The sequence below is a fragment of the Tripterygium wilfordii genome, chromosome 17, assembly GCF_013401445.1.
Source record: "Tripterygium wilfordii isolate XIE 37 chromosome 17, ASM1340144v1, whole genome shotgun sequence".
Taxonomy (NCBI): Eukaryota; Viridiplantae; Streptophyta; class Magnoliopsida; order Celastrales; family Celastraceae; genus Tripterygium; species Tripterygium wilfordii.
In genome coordinates, this window is record NC_052248.1 from 13,100,433 (window position 1) to 13,124,372 (window position 23,940).

General features: G+C 36.3%; 3 protein-coding genes across 4 annotated transcripts; 2 read left to right on the plus strand and 1 right to left on the minus strand.

Annotated features, from left to right (window-relative positions):
• The first annotated feature begins 431 nt into the window (after positions 1-431).
• On the plus strand, positions 432-2,970 carry LOC119982191 (GDSL esterase/lipase 5-like). The gene is made up of 5 exons (XM_038825432.1): positions 432-838; positions 942-1,063; positions 1,715-1,933; positions 2,080-2,329; positions 2,483-2,970. The coding sequence occupies exons 1-5, from the start codon at positions 553-555 to the stop codon at positions 2,725-2,727; spliced, it is 1,122 nt and encodes a 373-aa protein (XP_038681360.1). The 5' UTR covers positions 432-552; the 3' UTR covers positions 2,728-2,970.
• Positions 2,971-8,694: 5,724 nt separating this feature from the next.
• On the plus strand, positions 8,695-20,299 carry LOC119982261 (phosphoinositide phosphatase SAC2-like). Of its 2 annotated transcripts, none has more exons than XM_038825553.1 (16): positions 8,695-9,179; positions 10,976-11,180; positions 11,263-11,428; positions 12,084-12,306; positions 12,666-12,742; positions 13,100-13,287; positions 13,365-13,462; positions 13,581-13,714; positions 13,810-13,938; positions 14,465-14,819; positions 15,921-16,042; positions 16,168-16,281; positions 17,636-17,815; positions 18,369-18,545; positions 19,177-19,270; positions 19,800-20,299. In XM_038825553.1, the coding sequence occupies exons 1-16, from the start codon at positions 9,096-9,098 to the stop codon at positions 19,902-19,904; spliced, it is 2,451 nt and encodes an 816-aa protein (XP_038681481.1). In that variant the 5' UTR covers positions 8,695-9,095; the 3' UTR covers positions 19,905-20,299. The 2 variants fall into 2 exon arrangements, with proteins under 2 accessions (XP_038681481.1, XP_038681482.1); XM_038825554.1 differs by having other exon boundaries at positions 8,697-9,179; positions 19,180-19,270.
• Positions 20,300-21,246: 947 nt separating this feature from the next.
• On the minus strand, positions 21,247-23,703 carry LOC119983185 (40S ribosomal protein SA-like). Its single transcript, XM_038826890.1, has 5 exons — positions 23,474-23,703; positions 22,667-22,929; positions 22,381-22,578; positions 21,811-22,012; positions 21,247-21,525 (listed from the first exon to the last, which is right to left on the minus strand). The coding sequence occupies exons 1-5, from the start codon at positions 23,619-23,621 to the stop codon at positions 21,422-21,424; spliced, it is 915 nt and encodes a 304-aa protein (XP_038682818.1). The 5' UTR covers positions 23,622-23,703; the 3' UTR covers positions 21,247-21,421.
• Between the last annotated feature and the right edge of the window lie 237 nt (positions 23,704-23,940).

Below are 23,940 nucleotides of genomic sequence, written 5' to 3' on the forward strand. Positions count from 1 at the left end.
CACTTCTTTTTCGCAACGTCACGAGTTTGACTTTCCGAAATATCCACAATTTGTCTGATTGTACAAATTGAAACAATTTTGAACTTTGAGTTTTTAAAGTCAGAATTGCATTAACCTTAATATCTGCATATGGACAACGTAGACTTCAAGTTGTAAATTATTGAAGTTATTATTGACGATCGTATTGAAATTATACCAAGACAACAATTCTACTGTTTCACTCTCGTTAGGTGTTCTTTCTTTTCCAAAGTGAACAATTTAGAGCGCTTCAAATGATACTTAAATAAAGCGTTAGATATCACGATGAATATTTTTAACACTTCAAAATTTCCATAAATTTAGTTCTTCATACTCCTTATTTGGAGTAGCTCGGAGAAAAAAGGGTATGCTGTGGGACCTACACAATCAATGAGAAAAGATAGATAAATGGTGGGGAAGAGAGGTGGACGATGGATAAGCATCAAACAGAAGATGTTGTTTTGATGCTGTCATGAACACGTGGAGCTCAGATACCAAACATATATATAAAGATGGATTCGCAGACATTACCTGATGAAGAAGATGAAGATGTCAGAGGTAGCAAGGCTAAGCATTTTCCTCCTTTTGATCCTTCTACTCTCAAGACTCGCATCAAGAAGTTGCAGAGCAAAATCGGAGGACATGGAGAAGCAGCAGGTACCGTTGTTCGTCTTCGGAGATTCACTCTTCGACGCTGGAAACAACAACTACATCAACACCACGACACTCTACCAAGCCAATTTCCCTCCTTATGGAGAGACCTACTTCAAGCTCCCCACCGGAAGATTCTGCAATGGCCGTTTGATTTCTGACTTCATCGGTAACACGAATTCATTTGCATCTCTTATTGTCTATCTCATTTTCTCTTTCTTTCGATTTGAATGCTTGATTGATTTCATGTTTAAATTGATTTGAAATTGTAGCTCAATACGCGAACTTGCCTTTGATTCCGCCGTTTCTGCAACCTGGACTAATTGAGTATCAGTATGGAGTGAATTTTGCTTCTGGTGGAGGTGGCGCTCTCGTCGATACTCATCCAGGGGAGGTATGTGTGTAATATTTTGGGAAATTATCTTAAATTGATTTTTTTTCTCAAAAAAGACCCTTAAATTCCTCCATTTGAGTTGTAATGGATCTGCGGTGACTTAACAAGTAAGATTTTCAAGTGTGTACATGATTTTTTTAACTACCCATAACATCTGCTGACCCAAAATTGTAGGGACTCTAGTCCTTGCTCAGTTGCTTGAGATGGTTTAGTTTTTAGTGTCTAGTTGTTAGGCAAATGCCCTAAATAGGTCAATGATCTAAGTCGAGACTAGAAATCATAAGATATAGCTCTTGGTGTTCATACATTGGTAGCCACTGCTTGAGTTCTGCCCAAATTCACTCCCATTGATGTGCTCTACTGGTCCAAGTAATGACGCTTGTATAGGTTGAATCCCACTAACTAGGGTGTGCTTGGGAGAAAGAGGAAGATGGTTTGAAGGTCAGGAATCTTTAAATTATACCCAATTGCCGATTGGTGTACGTTTTAGAGTTACTCAGATACTGTCCATTACTTCCATTCATGTCTTCTTTGCCATCAAAGTTTAGGCTTATGAGATTGATCTTATGATTAAAAACAGTTAAAGCTACATTAGCATTTTATGGCCTAATTTTGCTGGTTTCAATAGGTGGGTGATCTATGGTTTTTCAGGTGATAGATCTTAAAACACAACTAGGCTACTATAAGAAAGTGGAGGCTTGGTTTGTACATAAGTTTGGCAATACTGAAGCTCGAAAGAAGTTATCAGAAGCTGTCTACTTGTTCAGCATCGGAGGCAATGACTACTTGAGCATCCCCTTGACGAATTTATCACTAGTAGACTCAAACTATATAGCAATGGTGCTTGGCAACTTGACAACAGTTATGAAAGTAAGTTCTCTTACTCTATGTTGTATTCTTCTGTAAGCAATCATGGGATAGCATAGAGTGATGTTAAGGGAAATCAACATATATATAATTAGGATTATTTGCAATAGAGATAGTTATATCTGTTGGAATTATCTTTCACTTGGCAGGAAATATATAAAAGTGGGGGCAGAAAATTCGCCTTCACTAACATGCCAGACTTGGGCTGTCTTCCATTTATGAGAAACTTTATTGGCAATGGCAGCTGCTTGGTAGAAGCTTCATCTATAGCAAAAGAGCACAACAAAGAACTCTCCAAGCTCCTTGTTGAACTGGAGAAACAACTAAAGGGCTTTGTATATTTACTTTTTGACCTCAATAGCAGTCTTCAACAAAGAGTGGAAAATCCTTCCAAATACGGTATGCCTCTCTGCTACAACATTCATATGATCTCCATTTCCTCTTTCTTTTTCAGTTAATCTGCCCTAATTCTGCACTCTAAAAGTTGGGTTTGCTTGATTCGTACACTGCTTTTGATTTTGTATTGCTAAGACTGTGTCATTTATGCTGCAGGTTTCAGGGAAGGGAAATCAGCATGTTGTGGATCAGGGATGTTTGGAGGAGCTTACAGCTGTGGAGGAAAAAGGGGTGAGAAGAAGTACAAAGCATGTGATAACCCAAATGAATATGTGTTTTGGGATTCATACCATTCAACTGAAATGACCTACAAACAATTGGCAGATCAAATGTGGAGTGGGGTAGGCAATCCTCACCTCACTGGGTCTTACAACATGAAACAACTATTTCAATTAGATTGATCATACCCTTTTTCACCCAGCACAAACCACTTGGAGCTTAGAATCGAACTCCTGTCCTCGGGTGAGATTTTTTATGCCCAAAGTTCGAAGAGATAATCAGTTAAACTATCACCAAGTGCCTTTTTTTTTTCCACCCTGTTCTGTTGTACTATATAAATCATCTTCCAGAGGGTTTTTATTAGTATGCTCGCGATCATATCATCTGAAATTGTTTTGTACAAGAAATGCATGCGCAGTTATTTATCATTGGTATGCAGGAAGTGCAGGCATTTGTTCTAACACTTGATGGACCATCGGGCCTAATGTTGTTCAGATCGACCCCAGATTGCATTTGGGCCTTGTGATTGATTCGGCCCACATTTATTTATGTAGTGGGCCTAGTTAGCGGAGTATAAAATATTGGAAATTTTGATTGGTTTAGGGTATTCGACTGTTAAATTTGAAAACTAGTAAGGGGCTAACTTGTCATATCGAGCAACTCAGGGGATGCCAGTGTTTTTACTCATTAAATACTAATGACTCCTTCTTTGGGAATCATGGGATAGCTCAAACGGTAGCTATCCCGAATATCACTAGGTCTTAGGTTCGAATCTATGGATCTCAGGGGATGAATCATGAGATAAATCAACGCTGGCTACCCGATTCCCAATCATAACTCATGAGGTCCTGCGTTCGAATCGATGGTGTAGGGTGAGGTTGCAAATATGATTTGCCTCTTTTTGATACCTTTCTATTAAAAAAAAAAAAGAGTATGGTGCTTTGGTAAGGAAGGGCTACTTGATCTTGTCTGTATTCACAATTATAAAAGTGTTGTAGGGTTTTAGACAAACGTCATCTATTCTTCATTTCTGTTCATATGGAGGCAACTCATCTTATCTACTAGCGTTCTCTTACCTTACTCGAATAAGATTAATCAATGGTCACGGATTATCGTCAATGGTTAATCCAATCAAGCAACAGATTGAGGTATGTATAATTGCTAACTAATATCATAATCATTGAATCACGTGAAGCCCAAGATTTTTAATCACGTGAAGCCCAAGTTTTTGAATGAAAGCAACAAATAATAGGATTTTTTTAATAACCCGTAACGATATATTATAAATTTATCAATTAAATATTTTATATGCGTCTAAATTCGAGTCGTTAGCTCCGAGTACACACAAAATTTTCATTTCATCTGATGATAATGTAAGTTGGATCAAAACCCAACACGTGACCACAAAAATATTATTCCCAATGAAAATCGAACTCAAAATTATTCGACTCCATAATAGGGGTGGCAAGACTCTGTTTAGTTCGAATGATCGAATTTGTCCGACCTTAATTGAACCAAGTTTTGACATAAGTTATATGTCTGAAATTTGGGTTCAAACACAAAAATATTGTTTGATTTACTTATCCGAACTCTAATCTGGATTATATTATTGTTCAATCTAGTTGTTCGAATTTAAACCAATCTGGATTTGGTCATTTAAATACGTTCGAACTTCAATCCGGATTATGATCTAAATATATAAATATTTCGTGAACACGTGTGTGTTATCTTACATGAAACCGACCCGAAACCAAATTTTTGTCACCCAAAATTCACCATTAAAACCATCACAACACAGTGGTTGGATATACACACGCGATAGTAGCGTGACCGCAAACACCATTCAGCGTGACATAAATCACAAATTTATTTTTTTTTCTAGTCGCTTTGTTAAATGCCCATATGTTCTCAATTATTGGGCCTCGTTCTTTCTTTCTTTCTTACTTTCTCTCTGTGTTTTTCTTCCTCTCACGCACTTTGTCTTTTACGTAAAAGCAAGTTTTAGGTAACTTCCTTTCAATTCAGACAAAACTAGCCACAGTCGGTAATTAACTGGCAGCTCGAGACACCTGCACATGCGGACAAACACATGCACAACTGTCACTAATTTCCAAACTTAGTGAATACATCACAACACTTTCTCTCTCTCTTTAGAAATTGCCCCATCAACTCTTTTTTTATCCGAGAGAATGACACCTTTAAAATTTATGATTTGCTTATTCGATATGATTTTAAACTCGAATTTTTAAATTGCGCACACAAGAATTTATCATCTAGTGAATGATAAGTGCTACCAAAATTTGGCGTTGGCCATGACAATATTAATAGAAATCGTATGTAGAATCGTTCGAGCTCATATAATTTGATCACGGAGAAATTTACAGTCAAATTATTATCACTTAAATAGTTGTGCAATCATGCGGGTAGTCCACGAGCCACATACTCCTTCGAAATCCTTCACACTTTTTGACGTTTTAACTTCGATGATTAGATTTAATAAATTTACCACGTGTGGTGCAGTCTGAGCGAGTTCAACACGCGCTCACAGCACGCGAGTGCGACTTGGTAGGGATGAGAGATGATGCCCCATTGCATCCGCCATCTGGTTATGGGGGTGGGGTCCCATGGCAGACAAAGACACGTGGCGTGGATCGGCTTGGCTGTCAGCTCAAATGGAGATGTAACGTGCAGATTTCACGTGGACATCGCCCTATTGACTTGAATCCTTCACCCCAGCCACGTCAGCCGCCAGCTGTTCTACAAATTATTTTGACAAAAATGTGTGCATCCCTTTCACCTAATTGATCAAGAGTTCGTCTAATAATTTTAAAAACTCTCTAAACATTACAAACACTCAGTTTTGTCTCAATTTATCCTGTTGTCAGGTATAAATTTTTTATACACCTGAGTTTGATAGTCCTAGTTTAAGCTCATTTTAGGTGTCCAATAACCAAATGACATATTTGTATAATGTCATTCTCAATAAAAAAAATAATTTAATGGGGTATATTTTTTATAATAAAAAGAAGAAGAAGATAGGAGATACAACAAAACCAAATGTTTTTGGGGGTTGATTTTCATACATTGGTGGATTGATAGGGCACCTCAAAAGTCATACATAATTATTTATGTTTGGTGGGTGGGTGTGAGTGTGTTAATCTAACCCTAGCTATGTGTGTGTTGCAATCAAATGATGAGATGATTACATGATGGATATATATATATATATATATATCTATGTGTGTGTGTGTGTGTTGTGGTATTAATATCAATAATTGTGCCGTGTTGTTTGTGTGTTAATTGTTTTTGTCGAATGGGATGATATGTTGGGTCATTGAAAAAGGTTGATTAATTAGGTATGATATTGCAATGCATGTTCACATAATGGCGTAAAAGCAGAAGATTCAACAATTAGGTATATACATACATGTGTACGTATATGTCATTCAAAGTTTTTAAAGATTTTGTCTTTTGAATATAGGAGGTGAAAATCCAAAAATACTACGTGTTTCTTGCTGAGGAATTGATAGGTTGTGTGAAGCCTGATCATAAGATCAGTTGAATTCAAGGGGTCGATTGACCCCCGGGATCTTAAATACTTTGGAGGGATAATTTCGATATTGTGACACATCTATGTTGTCTTAAGGTTATTACTTTGTAAAAAAGAAAAATAGAGTATTGTATTTTGGTCCCTAAAATACTTGTTTAATGAAGGGACTAATATTTGTATATGTAGCTCCATGACCACCTCAACCTGTCCATCCATATTTTAAGGGTCAACTAGCTTATAAGGATGTTGCCAGTTAATTTCATGTGTTTCTCTCTTTATTTTAAGTCTACACACACACACGTATATATATATATATACACACTAGAAAAACACATATAAATATAGAAATTAAGGAACATTCTAACAAAATTTCTCCTTTCAATGATGTACACGTAACCCTTAAAAAATGGATTTATCAACTTAAAAAAAACTTTTTTTATAAGTCCACTAAAAAAACCTTAGACAACTTGCATGATAGCCTAGCAATCAATCTATCCGAAGTCAAATCATCTGGACTCGGAAGTTCTCGAGTTCAACTCGCATTGTGAATAATAACTTCGTCGCCACGCGCTGGATTTTGATCTAAATTAACCTGACATTGCTATGATATCGTTTTTTATTACCCAAAAAATATTGACTCAACAAAAAAAAATGTAAATAAAATAAGCGTAGGCCCCACTGTATTTTGCTCTTAATTTGTCTGTGCAATACTTCTTTATTATTTGTCATAATACTTCCTTAATTGATAATTTTCTAGTGAAACTATTTTATGCAAATTCAATAATACACCGCAAATTTGTTTTTTTATTTTATTTCCCTAGTTCATATCTCTATACTTTCAAGTTTCAATATCCGGAAGCACTACACATCCATAAAATAAACATCCATAAACTTACATAGACATGTGGCATGCCTATGTGACTTATTTAATAAAGTTCGTTTTTTTTAATCTATGTAGCATGCCTATCTGATTTGCCACCTAGATTATGTAAGTTTATGGATGAGAAAATTATGGATATGTATCATTTTGGTTCAATATCATACCCACCACACAATAAGGGAGAAAATTATTAGTACATATCCTTAGAAAAATCCAATGTAGCAAATTAAGGCAAGCAAGAAAGTGACTTTGGACAATTACTTTGAACATTAATTAATTATGTCATGTGTAATAAGTGGGGACTAGAATTCCAGTATAGATATTGCTGTAAAATTGACAACTATGTCTATATAAATAAAGTAGACAATATTGTGCTTTTGCAACTCAAGTTGAGGAAGAAAGGCATATATATATATAGCATATTCCCACAATAGCATAAGATCTTAATTCTCAATATTATTCCCTTTTATAATTTATTAATATTTTGCCAATTCCATTGTGGGTGTAGAATGTGCAATTCTCCACTAATTTGAAGAATTTTTTTCCCTTTTTTTTTGAAAAGGGAAAGGAATACGAACTTTGGTCACCAGATTGATACATATCATTGTTATTTGTTACTACTCTAATAAGTGGCTCGGGTGTTAAAGAATTTTTTTTCCCTTAAAAATAATTGTTAGTATTTGAATTTTGAAAAGAATATTTGAGGTTCAATTATTGAGTATAGTCCGAGTTGACTCGGTCATAGTCGTAGTTACGTGGGAAGCGCTATTAATTATCTTGTTCAGTACGAAGTCATGGCACTATTTAATATTTGAATGGACAAGTATTATTGCGATTCCACCGAGATACGTATTTTTCACACTACAAAAAAAAAAGAAAATAAATACGTATTTTCACATTTTTTTAAACAATTGAATTAATTATTTATGGATCGAAATACTAACAATCGAGTTATTATTGTTTCAATTTGAGCTTAAATTGTGATGATTATTTTAAATGCAACCGTTTGGTTGATAGTCTAATTGGTGAATCTTTTTGGTCCTAAATTGTAAGGACTCGAAAAATCCTGAGTTCGATTCTCATTAGGAGCAATTTACGATGTTGTTAGGGGGGAAAATGTTTGTACTTGACTGCTCGAGTTTAGACAAATGTCCAATGTTGAAAGGGCAAACTTGTATGACGCATTTCTCGATTAAATTAATGAAGAACATTATTTTAAATAATACCAATCATATTATGAATTACTTGGTTGATAGTCTAGTGATGAATCTCTTAGGGGTCATTGAAAACAATACTCTTATGGTTATGCGTTGACTTTTACATATGTATGTGACAATCCGAATTTAGATCCATATCATATAGACAAATTTGTATTGGTGTTATTATCGGGTTTAAAAAAAATCATATTTATGAATTCCATAAAACGAAGAAGCACATTTCATAGTTTTTGAAAAGTATTTTCTCTTTTCGATAACAAGTCAAATAAATGAAATTTAATGGTTTTTGAATTTGGAAGTATTTATGACCAGGACTAGACTCGTCCGAGTTCACGGTATAACACTTCCGAGTCACCACCGATTTGTACAAGCAAAACATCCCGTATAAAGAAAAATCCGAGAAAATAAGAAAGAAATGTAAATTACGGCCTATATTTAGCTGTCTGTATTAAGACACGAATTCCCGTTGATTTATTTAAAACCCACGCGTTTAAAAGAAAAAATAATAATAATTGAAATTCAGAAATTCTCTCTCTTAACATTTCTTTCTTTTTTTTTGTGTGGCTCCAGTCGACCTCTCTCTTCTTCTCTAGCTCGGGCGATCCGCCACCGTAAAACAGCTCCGGTGGCCTTCGCTCGCAAAGAGATCGCGTTCTGTAGCTCTATTTTCTGCTGCTCTTTGATTTTCTCTCATTGTTCGGTTCTATTTTTTTTTTCTTTCTATGTTTGTATTTGTATAGATGTATGTATGTGTGGGAATGCTTGTTTGTATGTCTGTGTGTATAGATTGAGGTTTGGAGGTTTTTTGTAGTGTGAAGCTAAAAAAAAAAGAGAGAGTGGTTTTTTGTTTCTTCAGAGTTGACTCCTCCCGAGCTTCAGTTGGAGCTCGGGATCCGAATTGTTATGGCATCTGGAACCATGATTCCTGCAGAATCCGGCCAGAGTTCTTACTACCTTCAGAAGTTCAGGCTCTACGAGACTCGCTCGGTATATGTTTTACATAATTCTTTCCTCATGCGTGTCTTGTTTGTGAATCCACGCTTATGTTTATCATGCGTGTCTTGTTTGTGGGATCCTGATTTATTGTTTTGATTGCTTAATTTTTTATACATCTTAATATGAATCCATGTATACGATGTGCAGTTTTTCATTGCCTTCCGTTGTAATCTTAGTGGCTTTGTGATTTATCGATGCTTTTGTTCTGCATGAGATGACTACTTGAACTTTGCATCTTGCTTTTCTGGGACCTTTTTCTTGTATTCTAGGTTAAAAATTTATTTTTAGAACGAACATGATTTTTTTTTCTTTTTTGTTTATTCTTGGGTTTAAAAGGATTTTAGTTTTCTAGTTTGTTAACATATTTGATATGAGATGACATACATTAGCTATTGTAAGATGATTAGCATATGATGGAATGCCTGAATTTTGTTAAATTCTATATTGTCGCCATCGGTCCGACAGCTTAATCTCATTGGATGGTCAAGTGTTCTCCTAGAGCGTACTCTAAGTGTACTGATTGAATTAATCTCTGCTACATGTTTGGAGGAAATAATGCTGATACATATATAAGTTGTGTGATGCTTTGAGTTTTATGTTTGATTCCTTTTGATGTTTATGTTTTGTTCATCTTTAGTTGTTGTATGAAATTATATGATTTTGCTAGCCTTGAGTACCAAGACAAGTTTGTGACAGAAGAGGAATATAGGTTTCAATTTTGAGTTCATATGACAGTGTTTAGGTGTTCAATGTTAGATTTTACACATATAATAGGAAATATATGTATCTAGGAAAAAGTTGTTTATGTTATGACTATGTCATTGAATTTTTTTTTTGTTTTCGAACAGTAAGTTAGAGCGCTTTGTTTTCTCTATAATAATTTTATATTATTTTTACCTTTCTTGACACAAGTGTAATACCATTTTCAGTTATTCATTGAGATTTTTTTAAAAGAAATTATTTATGATGGATAAAAAAAATTTAAGTGCCATAAATTTTCTGCATTTACTTTTCCAGAGAAATGCCTCATTTCTTAGTTTTCAAATATCATCTTCCAATGAACAAAATGCTATAGTTGACATTTAAAGAGGTTGCTGAATGATACTTCTGATGCACAATAATTGCCTGTGATTTGTCCTCAGCGGATATGAACGATTCAAAAATGATTTAGGCACTCAAAGCATAAGAGATAAGTCACTAATTTTTTTGTCGGTATGCCAACCAAAGTACCAAATTGTTTGGAGTTCTGACAAAAGCTTTGATGATGATTATGATCCGCTAATTAAGTCCTCTCATAAATTTTTGTATATATGTGTGAAGTTGTGTGTATATATGCATGTATGTTCACTTTTCGGGTGCTGACTAATGATGCTTGATATTGAAGTTTGTCGTTTCATGGGCTTATCTTTTACTCTTTCAAATTCTATCTGTCTCCATATCTCTCTCTCTCTCTCTCACACACACACACACCAAAACAACATTTATGCCAAATCTTATAAGTTGTATTTAGTGCTGATCATGCCTTAGCTTAGACAGCATTCTTTTGCATCATTGGTTGATCTGCAGTTATTCGTTTGATATTCGACTTTTTTTTATTCTATGTATACTGCGGAGGCAAGAAAACCTTCACAACATTTTGATTGGCTCACACCCCTCTCTGATTGGTCGGGGCAAGCTCATTTTTCATTAGCATCTGTGGTTTCTATTTTAACTTCTCATCTAATTCCAACCAACTATCCATGGGAACTTCATTTAATGCATTATTCTCTTACCTTTGTATGCCACAGAACTTCTATATGGTGGGGAGGGACAAAAACAGAACCTTTTGGAGGGTGCTAAAGATTGACAGACTTGAGCCATCTGAACTAAATATTCTTGAAGATTCTACAATGTACACAGAAAGTGAATGCTTTGATCTACTAAGGCGGATACATGAGGGGAATAGATCTACAGGCGGTCTCAAATTGTTCACCATCTGTTATGGAATAGTTGGTATGTTGAGTCTGCATGGCTTATACTGTAACCGTTGTATATCTAATATGGAATTAATGTATTTTTCATTTCCTGTTACTAGGATTCATTAAATTTTTGGGACCCCATTACATGCTGCTGATTACTAAAAGAAGGAAGCTCGGTACTATCTGTGGCCAGACGATATACACCATTGCAAAAAGCGAGATTATTCCTATTCCAAATCCTACCGTGCCATCCAAAATGACTAATTCTAAGAACGAGAACAGGTCTTTTGTCCATACTGCAAGTAAATGTAATATGTACTTGGTACTTCTAAGGAGACGGTTGAGATTAGTTATTGAGATATATATCGGTCATTTTGTACTTAGTGGAGAATTGCTTAATGGTTTTTTTGGTCTACTATTTTGTTTGGGACTTGTTAACTATGTTGGTATCATCTGTTAGAAGTAGACAAGTTGTCCCTGTGGAGGTAATCTCTGAACTATTTCTTGGGAGTACACCCTTTAGTGTTAAATCAATGATGTTGGCTGATGTTCAAATTGTTCCCAAGGTTCTCTGGTAGTTTTTTTTGCCCCCTCTCTTGAGATGTTCAAACAGAGAGCATCAAAGTTCTTAAGTGTGTAACGTCAAATGTATCCTTGCTTGCATATGTCATATATTATACTGTTGTATGAACGGTTTTGCCAGTTCATTTCTTGCATATGCACAGGAGCAAACCACATTGCTGTTGTGATGTTAATATAACATGTTGACTGAGAAAAGGTATCATCAGGGCTTGTGGGGGAATTTTTTTCTTTCCTTTTTCTTTCTGGTTTAGATTTTATTGTTTGAGTATTCATTTTATCGTAATTATTCTTTGACGACTGCTCATTTTACCTAAGTTGACTTGTCTTCACTCATTTTCTTCTTCTGTTGACATAGATACAAGAAGCTCCTATGCACAGTGGACCTTACGAAGGACTTCTTTTTCAGCTACTCATACAATATCATGCATAGTCTTCAAAAGAATCTATGTAATGATGATATTGGACAAGGTCACTATGAGACGATGTTTGTTTGGAATGAGTTCCTAACTCGAGGAATCCGGAATAACCTGAAGAATACTCTTTGGACGGTTGCATTAGTATATGGCTTCTTTAAACAGGTATTGTTTGTTTTTTGATGGAAACATGGTTACATTGTAGAGCTTATGGTTTCTTTGTTATATGATTCATTGGAGCTAATAATATAATCAGCCTTCAGCTAAGTTTGCTTAGAATTCACCTGTGTCATTACAAACAGTGATGCCTCTTCTGTACTGTAAGATAGGAGCCACTTGTTAATATCTCATTCTTGTTTTCTTTTATCCCGCAAATAGCTTTCAGGGTCTCTATTTTGCACTGGCTTATGAACCTGTCTGAAAAATAAAATTTGACTACCACTCTTCTGTGCAAGCTAGCATGTTTCTACTGCTGCAGATTTAAATGTTTGATCTGATATATAGTTTCCTAATTTTTTATGCAGGTCAAGCTTTCGGTATCTGGCAGGGACTTCAAGTTGACTCTCATTGCCAGGCGCTCGCGTCATTATGCTGGCACGAGGTTTGGATACTTTTTTTAAATGATTCTTCCTGGATTAAGTGGTAAAATCTTGATATTTGTAATTACATGTGGCATAATTCTTTATAAATGAGGGGATCAAGCGACATCTTGAGTTTTTCCTCTACTTCTGTTCTGGATCTGCTGCTTGTGAATGCTTCCTTCTCGCTTATCATGTTCCTAAAAATGACAAGCTTACAAATTTGCATATCTTCTGGTTTTTTTATATGCATTTTGAATTTCTGTTATTTTTTTGTTAAAAAAATGTTTCCTATTATTCTGAATAGTTTCTTTCTTAGCCATAGCCCTTATACTAATGCTAGGACTTTACTATTACTTTATTTCTCCTTTTTTGTATAGATATTTGAAACGTGGTGTAAATGAAAAGGGTCGAGTGGCTAATGATGTTGAGACGGAACAGATTGTGTGTGAAGATGTTCCTGATGGATGTCCTGTGCAAATTAGTTCTGTTGTGCAAAATCGTGGTTCAATCCCACTCTTCTGGTCCCAGGAAACTTCCCGACTGAATATTAGACCAGATATTTTATGTATGAACTTGACACACCAGACTGTTTTGTTGTTAGTTTTTAACTTCCACATTGATGGTCTCTCTTCATTTTTACAGTATCAAAGAAGGACCAAAATTATGAGGCAACAAGACTTCATTTTGAAAATTTAGAAAAGAGATATGGAAACCCTATAATTATTTTGAATTTGATAAAGGTAGGCATTTCTGCATTATCGGGGAGCCATTTCTATAGTTGCATGTGGACAAAATACCAGCATCTACAATGCACTTTCTGATGTGTTTTTCCTTCGTTTCATGGTTGGTGATTTGCAGACACGTGAGAAGAAACCTCGAGAATCTATTTTACGTGCAGAGTTTGCAAATGCTATCAGATATATAAACAAAGGTTTATCCCAAGAAAATCGCCTGAGGTTTCTTCACTGGGATCTACACAAACACTCGAGAAAGTACTTGAGCAATCCCTTGCTCATGCAATGTTCTATTTTCTTTTAGCATTTATTTGAAAGCTGAGTAACATTAATGGACTTTTAATGTTTTACAGCAAAGCTACCAACGTCTTAGTACTTCTGGGCAGAGTGGCTGCATACGCATTGAACTTGACTGGCATCTTTTACTGTCCAGGAGCCCCATATTTAGTCCCTGAGGAACTGCCAAATCCATCTTACTTTCAGTGAGTTCTCTACCAAAGCCTCTATCCTTTTGACACGGTATCTCTTGTTACGGATCCTTGTGCGTAGTTTTCTTCTGAAGTAGAAAAGTAATGTAGCTAAATTCTTGTCATAGTGCCCAACATAATTGAAGTTCTCAACCTTCTACTCTGTCCAGACAATTGTGCTGCTTCTTCAACTTAGCATTGCATTTTCCCATTTTTTATACAGAGCTCCATCCTGTCTTTTAGTACATTTATGCAATTATAAATTTTTTTTTTGTCTTCCTTGTGTTAGAAATAAATAAGGACCGGTTCCCTTAATTATTAATGTGCAAGTCATAGTAGTGTGTTTGTTGTTGCCTGTTGAAACATGATTTGCAAAATCAGCCCAAGCACCATATTTTATGTACAAAAGAAAGAAAAAAAGAACTCAACTTTACAGCGAACTAGTAGGTTCTGAGCCTTTTCCTTCAGGCTCCCTGCCATCGTTCACTATTATAAAATGCCTTTAGCTATTTATGTCACTTGTGATGTAAATGTGTTGCAGGAAAAGTGATTGTGATTTCTCTCAAAACCTTTCCGGTAAAGATGAGGCTGCAGGAAACTTGGAGGCAGAAGTTATGAGTGCTATTGGTGATGCAAGTGGAAATCACAGTATCAAAGGCCTTATGTTTCAGAATGGGGTCTTGAGAACCAATTGCATAGACTGTCTTGATCGTACAAATGTTGCTCAATATGCATATGGGTTAATGGCTCTTGGACGTCAGCTACATGTTTTAGGATATATAGAATCTCCAAATATAGATCTAGACAATCCATTGGCGGAGGACTTAATGAGAGTTTACGAGACTATGGGTGACACACTTGCACTGCAGTATGGTGGGTCCGCTGCCCATAACAAGGTACTTTGTTTAATGGTGATTTTTAAATCATTGATTTGTTAATTCATCATTGCTGGTGGTCCGTCTTGATAAGAGTATGGGTGGATTAGGTTGTAGAACAATTCTGCAAATACCTATTTTTTCAGTATAAAAGTACATTTGAACTGAATAATTTTTTAATACAACACTTTTAATCACCACATTACTACTCTAAATAGGTTTTTTTTGAACGCAACACTTTTAATCATCGTACTACTCGAAACAAAATGATGGTTGAGATTAATACCATCTTGTTTATTATGGTGTTTAGCTAGGAACAAGATATAAGGTATTTGGAAGCCTTCCTACTCTCAAGGTTGGCTTTTAGGGGCAGATAATTTTTGGCTTTCTTATTTTTCTTTTTCAAACTTTATGTATATATAAATGGTACTAGTTTTTGGCTTTTAGATATTCGCGGGGTAGTCTTCCATCTTAGCTTCTCTAAAAGTTCAAAAGTTTTGAAAATTATTATTAGTATAGGAAAATGGGATTGCAAAATAACAATTGGATCGTTGTTAGTTAAGGGAATTTTTTGAAAAGAGAACTGGCTCTACGTCAATTGTGCAATGCCAAGGAAGTTATATCTACCCTAGGAATATTATGATTATGACTCCAAAAATTCAGAACATTTTTAAAATGGGAGCAAAAGACAAGTCTGTGGGAAAAGCATAATATGAATTCTGCACTCTTTACATTTAGGTTTTATTAGGAAAAGATGCGCGATAGTTTGGAAGCGATGTAGGGGTTTACAGTGGGTTTTTTTATTTATAATTAACCTCATCAATTCTTCAGTCTCTATAGTCATGTTTAAGTCTCCAGCTGACTTTGACGAGTCCAAAAACTAAAGAAACAAATGATTTCGGACACTAGTATTTTGGGGAACTACTTTTGGACAAGCCATAAAGCAGTTCAGGTCATCCCATAAGAGGCAAATATAAACCAGCCCTTTTTTTCGTTAAAGCCTGAGCTTGTAGCGGCGGCTGTGTGCTAGTTTAAGTCTTATTTCTGTTTTTCTTAATTAAAAAATGTCTCTCTATAGTTTTCTATTTTTTCTTATTGATTTGCTATTTTAAAATGAAACAGATATTTTCTGAGAGGAGAGGTCAGTGGAAAGCAGCCACTCAATCCCAGGAGTTTTTGAGAACGCTGCAACGTTACTACAGTAATGCTTACATGGACGCTGAAAAACAAGATGCCATCAACGTGTTAGTCAATTGCCCCACGCCACTGCGTTTATTTACTTGAGTATTAACATTAGGCACTTTGAAATTGCAACTTCTGAATTTGGACATTACTTATGGAATTATTAATTAGTTTGATGATTGAGCAGGTTCTTGGGTCACTTTCAGCCACAAGAGGGTAAACCTGCACTGTGGGAATTGGATTCAGACCAACATCACAACGTAGGCGCACGTGGTCCTAACCTTGTTGATGAGATTTCGAGGTATTATTGTATTTCCTTTTTTTAAGTATATGCATTTCTGAACATTCTGTATTATTATTACTTGCTAGAACATTCTGTCTTTTCTTAATTGCATAGAATGTCAAGAAAACTGGCATTCTGTTAGGAGAATAAACAAGAATGATTACACATTGTATTCAATTGTTCTGATACACTCATGAATATGTGGCTAATAAATTCAGGGATTTTCAGGCAGGTTCTTGACGAAATGCTGAAGATGCCCAACTTTTGATCTTTCCCAGGAATTTATAGTGGCATTTTCACTGCATTTTTCATTTTTTTAATAATGTCTTCCTCCTTTTAGGTTTTCTTTATATCTTTTCAATGATTCCTCCTTATCTATTGTTATTTTACCATTTGAAGTATTTTGGAAACTTCGGACTCATCTCTCACAACATCTATAGAGCCACTCCCCCTTTCTTCAAATCATCATTAAGGAACTGAAATGTTCTAGCAAGTATAATAATAATCAAACTATGCATCAGTAACGAATAGTTTAATAATTTTTGTGCGAAAGGTCATATTAGGTGCATTGCAATTTACTAATATGTGTATATGTTGTATTGTGACATCAATTTAAGGCTATGACTTGTAGATAGTGACATGATGTTCTCACAACTATTCTTTGAACTTTTGTGGTGTAGAAATGCATGCGGATAAAATTGAAATGTGAATGGTAGGTCCACAATGAACTGCATCATCATTGTCATCAAAGCCTTTATCCCAAAAGTTTGGGGTTGGCTACATGAGTCTATGAGAACATCAACGGGAATCCACCACGTGTATTCATTTTCTCCCTTCATTTCTATCATAAATTCATAGAGTATACATTCATCCACTCCTACTAATTTCATATCATTTCTTATTACTTCAAGCCATGTCTTTATGGGTCTTCCTCGTTGCATATGAGACAAAAATCTCAATAACAGTTCTTTAAGTCTCAAGTTATGATAGCTTTAGCATCTTTATTATTCTAAACAGCCTCATCAGTTCAAAAAAGTGATAAAATGTGTGCCTCTAGAAATCGGGTATAGGGTCTGAAGACATCTGTTTGGAGAAGGTGTGCTGTTTTCATGTGATTTTGCTTCCCTTTCTCTATTGCACATAAATTATCATCAACTAAAACAGCTCATTGTTTTCCTTAAGTGAGATTCCTTGTAGCATATAATAGTCAAAGAGTCAAATTGGCTAAGGAGCAATAATATTATCAAAGTAATTGTGTCTAAATTTACATATACTTGTGTGACGATACAATGCAAGCCATCAATAAAATTACTCTTGTCAATTTGATGGCTTATGCAGAAGAGCTCATGGGTCCTTTTCCAATTATCTGTAGGTTATTATTAAAGAGATCACTTTCTGACGGAAATCTTCGCTGCGATAGTGACACACCTGAGGCTGAAACCATTGCGGACCACAATAAGCCTTTTCTCGCGAAGGGACAAGGAGTTAACAAGGGTCTCTCAGAGTCCACTCCAGAGATATCAAGTTGTGAAAGTGAATTATCCTATTCAAGGTAAGCTTAGATCATGTTTGCTCTCTCTCTTTTACTGTCACCATTCTGGTAAGATAGCCCGTGGCTAACTCTTTGTGTCTTTTTTTTCCTTAATAATCTATGTAGAAAGCTTTGAGAACGGTTAGATGTCGACTTAATCAGCTATTTATCTAGACCAACTGGCCAGATAGAAACAGATAATCAGTTAAATAAATTTTGTGAAATAATTGTATTCTATTACTGGTCAAATTGCCAGAATATATGATCCAGTGGCTCACTTTTAAAAAATAAAGTTTGATTTATCCTCACCCTTGTTCTTTATTAATTTTTTGAATTTCTTAAAACTAAGGCTAATCCATCAATCAAGGAAAGGAAGTCGATATTATTAGCTGGTTTGACTGGGCTTTAAATTATCGCTACTTGGTTATGAGATTCATCTTTTTGCTGAGTTTATTGCCAGCATGGTTCTAGTTTTGAATTATTTCTATTTATATATTTGATTAATTTGATTTATCACATTGTAGATCCCTTTCATCTGCAGTTTAGCTAATCAAATCTTGGCTGTATTTTGTAGGTATACTCCCTCAATGACTAGCAGACAGCTTTTTGGAGAATTGGAAATGGATCCATGTTTTGAAAGTGAAAAAATCTGTTACGATGAACACGGGGATGCATGTGGCTGCTCAAATTTTCTTGATATGGACTGGATTCCTTCATCTGGGAATTCATGTGAAGAAGACATATATGACAGGTAGCTTTTCTCTTTTTATCTGCTGAGTGATTAATATCATCATCAAAGTGTCTGTATCCCAGATAAATTGGGGTTGGGTAAATGAATCCATAAGAGAAGTTATTTGAAATTGGAGTCCACTATGTGAATCCCCACCTTACAATACCACCACCACCTCCACAAGTGCTACCAACTCCATTTAACTTTCTCCTTGATACTTGTTTCTATGTCTTGATTAAACAAAAATAACTTAAATTGACATCAGGCTTTTCTTTGTTTCTTGAGAGAGAGATTTGCAGTCACGAGTCGAGGTGCCCCACCTGGCTGACGTACAACAGTAATCCAATGAAATCATTTGATGATGCAAATTGTTGGTCGCATTTTGTTCAAGCTACTGCTTCCTTATCTCATGATCTTGCCTGACCCACGGTGTCTTATGTCTTAAATAGAACACGAGTTTCTGAAAAGTGATACCATATTATTTGGTAGTAGTTTAATGGAGTGTCAAGGATGAATCAAATGTCGTACACTAGATACATTCCCACTTAGTGTTTTGTTCTGTTTTTTTTTTGTTTTTTCCCTTTTCCCTTTCTAATGCAATAATTTTGAATTCCTACTGCGCTTTCATTGCTGACCAATGGTCTAATGGCAGCAGGTCTACTGCTGGCCTATCTTCTGATAATCTGGCGAGTGAACTAAAAATGGAGACCACCACATCTGCGAGCGAGTCTGGATCCAGTTTAAAGGTCAGTGGATTATAATTTCTCCAGCAAGGGGTGTCATACTTTTGTGGAAATCATTTTGTTAAGATATTAGTCTCTGGTTTTTTGTTAGAATAAAAAGTACGTCGTTTCTTCCCACACAATACTTGTACGGTTGCAAAAACTTAGCATGACCCACCTTGGATTGCATGCATCCATAGCAAAGAACTCTTCTTCCACATGACCTTATTGAGTTTTCATTGTGTTCATAAACTATTTTCCGTTGTTTGCAAAGTTTTCAAATTTTCCATATCCTGTGATAGCATCCCTGTAGTCAATAGGCGGGTTTGGTTGGTCATTTTGACGTTGTATAGGCAGTAGGGACGACTCTTTAGCCGGTGCTGGTTCCCTTGGCAGTTTCTGCCTTTCAGTTTCTTTGTTGGCTTAGTTAGGTTCTGTTACTGCAGTCAAAGTCCCATTCAGTCCATACCAGCATCAAAATATTGTCATTTGACGTTCTGCATGCCATTAACCTAAGACGGGTCAACTAATCTCTCTCCTCTTTTGCCTACAGGGAAGAAATCAAAATGGGTCTGAGCTTCTTTCGAACGAAATTTCGGACAAATACTCTCAGGACTTTTTGCGCTGGGTAAATACTGGAGGGGTGCTGTTTCTTTGAGTGGATATCGTAGTCTTCCGGCCATAACATTTTTCCCAACTGTCATTCAATTTAACCCATCCGAAGGATGTGGATTCCTATGCAGAAAATAAAGAGTTGGAGACCAAAACTATGAGAGAACATTTCTGGCATTCCTTCTGACTGAGTAAGTCTTGGGTCAAATAAGACCCCACACAGCATTTGTAAATACAGAGAGGCAATGGATCAAATGAAAGCAATATGGTAAATACCTATTGCTAACTCATTTTAGGGCTCTCTGGAAAACCCGGATTTTTCGTTATGTAAATATTTTAGATTACATCCCCCAATGAAAGCTCCATTACATTTTTCCTTACATTTTTTGACTCAGAATTATGTGCTCGGGGAAGAGTAGTAATCATGTTTGTTTACAGGCATATCGTTGCATACTCATATACCATAAGTTCTGTACTTGATTATTTACTTCTCTAAGATCTAACAGTATCTTTGATGGTGCAGAATTCCTTGCTGTTCAGGTCAGCAAACCCTTCATCAGATCAAGTCCAATATGCAATAAGGCAATGCATTCTTTTAGTTTTTTTTAATGAAATCCTCCGCCGTATGCATTCAATTGATGCGAGTTTAAAGTCTCGACTCGGCCAAATTTACTTATATATTGCTCGAGTTTAATTTTTTTTTAATAAACGGAACCACCCTGCCCAGAGTGGGCAAAAATTTCGGAGAGCGAAAATCTCGGACAACTAGAACAGCTGCACCACAGGTGAAACTGAACCGAAATCTACGTAGATAGGGCCGTAGGGGTCCAGAAGTGGACAAGCTCATTTAATCAAGATTTCACATTGGTTCGAAGCCCCAATCTCGAGCGTCATACACCCTAAGTTTGCACTCCCCACCTCAGGTGCTGTATGCCCAAAGTCAGGAGGGAACCAACTAGGCGATTTCAGCCCTGCTAAAATATTCACTTAATTGATTCACTATTCTACTTTCAGATTAACCTGCTTCTTATGAGAGTTCTAATTAATGGTGAAGTGGATTATCTACTCATTGAATTCTAGTAAGCAGTTTCAACTCAAAACTCGAATAGCTAGAAGATGACCAATCTCAAAATAAACAGATCACTTGAGAGATTAAGCTTCAAAACGCATGACCTGACGACTCGAGAATAGACTTCACAATGAAAACTACGATTTTAATCTCAACTCCAACCACATATTTTCAGGCATTGTGCGGAGGATCTCAATCCCCAAATTCAAAGCAAACTTCCAAACAATTTATGCACAAATATCTTGCCTAATTTTATTCTGGTAGTCCCCATTCCTTCGATGTTGTCGTAGAAATATGAAATTACCAAAATAGACAGAAATACTCGTAAAACAGCTCTTAGCTATGAAAAAAGTCAAAAACCAGTCGCATGTTACAAAATACAGCATTACTATAAAATAAAAGTACCAATGTCAAAACCCATGAACCGCAGTCTATAACTAAGTTCTGCTTCCAGAACAAGAAGCAGAAGCAAAATTTGATCATTAAGGCTACATTCAATCCCAGCCAGGAGCAGGAACAGGAGCAGCAGCGGTTTCTACTCCAGCAGCCGGTATCTGTGCTGGAACTTCAGCCTCCCAATCAACACCAGCAATTGGTGCTGCAAGTAAGCCAGACAAAGGGTGTTACATTTGACACAAGAAACATGTAAGGCCACAAAGCAAGTCACTAATTTTCATGAGTTGAGACAACTATAATGCAATGAAAACAAGCTGCACAATTGAAATACCAACTTATACGGGATACGGCCAAAGAAAGATTAATTGAAAAACAGTATGTAATTATGTATATATATTAAATACTAAAACACAAAAAAAACAAAATGAAATATATCAGAACAAAAAATTAAAAAATTTCAGTCAGTGGTCCACAACTAAACACAGACCTGCATCTGCTGGCCAGCCAACACCAGGGGCAGTAGCAATGGGGGCTTGTGGAACCTCAGCCCAATTATCGCTAATTGGACCACCACCCCATTGATCAGAAGCAACATAGTCAGCGGGAGGAGGATAATCAATAGCAGCAACTGCTTCTTCTTCTTCTTGCTGCTTGGCTTCCTCAGGCTCCCTGTAGAAAAATAAATCTACCTGCACAACACAAAGAATGTAACAAAGTGAACTTAAACAGAAGGAATGATAATGAATAAATTAAAGAAGTAAACGTAAATTTCTGATTATTATAATATGCAGCACAGGGGAATAGTATCATTTCAGGCAACCTCCTCCAACGGCTGGACACTACTGTTTTTGAACATAAAGATACATGCTACATGAATCAGCTACTGCTGTTGTAAATAAAAAAAGATACAGAACAGCGTAGGATGTACAGAGGAAATGCCAAAAATAAACCTCTTTCCTGACCGTGGCAGTAAAAAATTCTGAATACAACAGATAACCATTTACTTGGCAAATCTATTACACTAACATTTGGAATTAAACAAGCATTTGGAGTTTACCATGACATCCCACTTATGCCCTGGACGAATTGTGCCACGCATTTGCAAAACCATCCTGGCTAACAGCCAGAAGAGGCATCCAATGCTATGCTTCCCCTTGTTATTAGCAGGTATTCCAATATCAACATATCGCATTGGGGAGTCTGTGTCACAGAATGCGATAGTGGGGATATTCCCAAGAGCTGCCTCCTTAATGGGCTGCAGAAGATTTAGAACATTGAGTAACAGTGGAATTATTACCTGAATATCAATTAAATTAGTCCAAACTGATAATGCATTGATTTACCTGGTGATCAGTCCTTGGATCTGTAAGGATAAGGAGGCGAGGCTCATTGAAAGAGGTCTGGAGCTGGTTGGTGAATGTTCCAGGAGTGTGCCTTCCAGCAATTGCGTGAGCTCCAGTGTACTGAGCAAACTTCAACACCGCTCTCTGACCATAGGGTCTGGCAGACTGAACAATGATGTCCTGAGGGTTTTCAACTGCCACAATAACCCTGGCAGCAAGCTGGAGTTTTTCCCATGTCTTCCCCAGGTTTATAATAAAGATTCCTGTATTAAATATCAGGAATGAATATAGTCATAACAAACCATCTGTGCATTAACGTATCTTACAGTGCACATAAAGTAACAGCAAACCACCACTGGTTTAAGTGGTTGGATTGGATTTCCATTAACATGTCCACAAGGACATGATATCAAAGCTTTCCACCCCAAAAACTAGCCAATTGAAGAAAAAAAAAAACAGATGCAAACAACCACAGCGGCCAAATCAAATGAGAATAAAGACCATAGAACACAAGTTTAATTCATCAGATCAAATCTTCCAATTGAAAATAAAAAGTTATGTCCCAGTCATATTCAAAAGATAAGACGAGTAGAAAATCAAGTAAAACAAAATCAAAGGCACCAAATATCACCAAAAAGGCTCAAAGCCCACAAAAACTTAATATTTGACTGATAAATCAATGGCATACACATTATGCTGCAGATTATGAATCAGAGGTGAAACAAAGAATTCTTATAAACGACCAAAAACGACACTCCTAATAGACGATAATCCACTACTATACTATGGAAAAAAAATCAGTATTACCGTCATTGCGGCGCTTAAATACATAGCGCTCCATCTGGAAGTCGCAGTTTTTTGTCCCGAGATGGACCTCCGCCGCCAACATCATCTGAATATCAAGCTCCTTCTGAGACAGCTGCCGTTCAGCCGCTGATGTTGTTGTGGTCGCCATGACTTTGCCAGGCAGGCGCCGTAGATGGGTTTGTTTTGCAGGGAAGCGGAGAGAGTGAGAAGACCACAAATGAGAGCTTGCTCGTCGCGCTTATTGTGAGAGGCTTTTATAAAGTTGGAAAACCCTAGATCGGATACGGCTGAAACCCTAGTTACCTAAACGACCAATCCTGCCCCCGTTTTGTATATTGTTTTTTTATACCTTCGGGTGAGTTATTTCTTTTTGTTTTTTGTTTTTTTTAAACCAAAGACTCGTTCAAGATACGGTCATAATAGACCCGTCCTACTAGATAAACCTCGGATACGTGAGTCTCCCATCC

What these genes read in the sequence shown, in the direction of transcription:
- LOC119982191 (XM_038825432.1), top strand. Translation starts at nt 553, where the DNA reads ATGAAGAAGATGAAGATGTCAGAGGTAGCAAGGCTAAGCATTTTCCTC. An exon ending in ACTTGACAACAGTTATGAAA is followed by an intron (nt 1,934 to 2,079) that starts GTAAGTTCTCTT and finishes TTCACTTGGCAG; the next exon opens with GAAATATATAAAAGTGGGGG. An exon ending in GGAAAATCCTTCCAAATACG is followed by an intron (nt 2,330 to 2,482) that starts GTATGCCTCTCT and finishes TTTATGCTGCAG; the next exon opens with GTTTCAGGGAAGGGAAATCA.
- LOC119982261 (XM_038825553.1), top strand. Translation starts at nt 9,096, where the DNA reads ATGGCATCTGGAACCATGATTCCTGCAGAATCCGGCCAGAGTTCTTAC. An exon ending in GGCTCTACGAGACTCGCTCG is followed by an intron (nt 9,180 to 10,975) that starts GTATATGTTTTA and finishes TGTATGCCACAG; the next exon opens with AACTTCTATATGGTGGGGAG. An exon ending in CATCTGTTATGGAATAGTTG is followed by an intron (nt 11,181 to 11,262) that starts GTATGTTGAGTC and finishes TCCTGTTACTAG; the next exon opens with GATTCATTAAATTTTTGGGA.
- LOC119983185 (XM_038826890.1), bottom strand. Translation starts at nt 23,621, where the DNA reads ATGGCGACCACAACAACATCAGCGGCTGAACGGCAGCTGTCTCAGAAG. An exon ending in ATTTAAGCGCCGCAATGACG is followed by an intron (nt 22,930 to 23,473) that starts GTAATACTGATT and finishes TATTTAATACAG; the next exon opens with GAATCTTTATTATAAACCTG. An exon ending in GGCATAAGTGGGATGTCATG is followed by an intron (nt 22,013 to 22,380) that starts GTAAACTCCAAA and finishes TGTGTTGTGCAG; the next exon opens with GTAGATTTATTTTTCTACAG.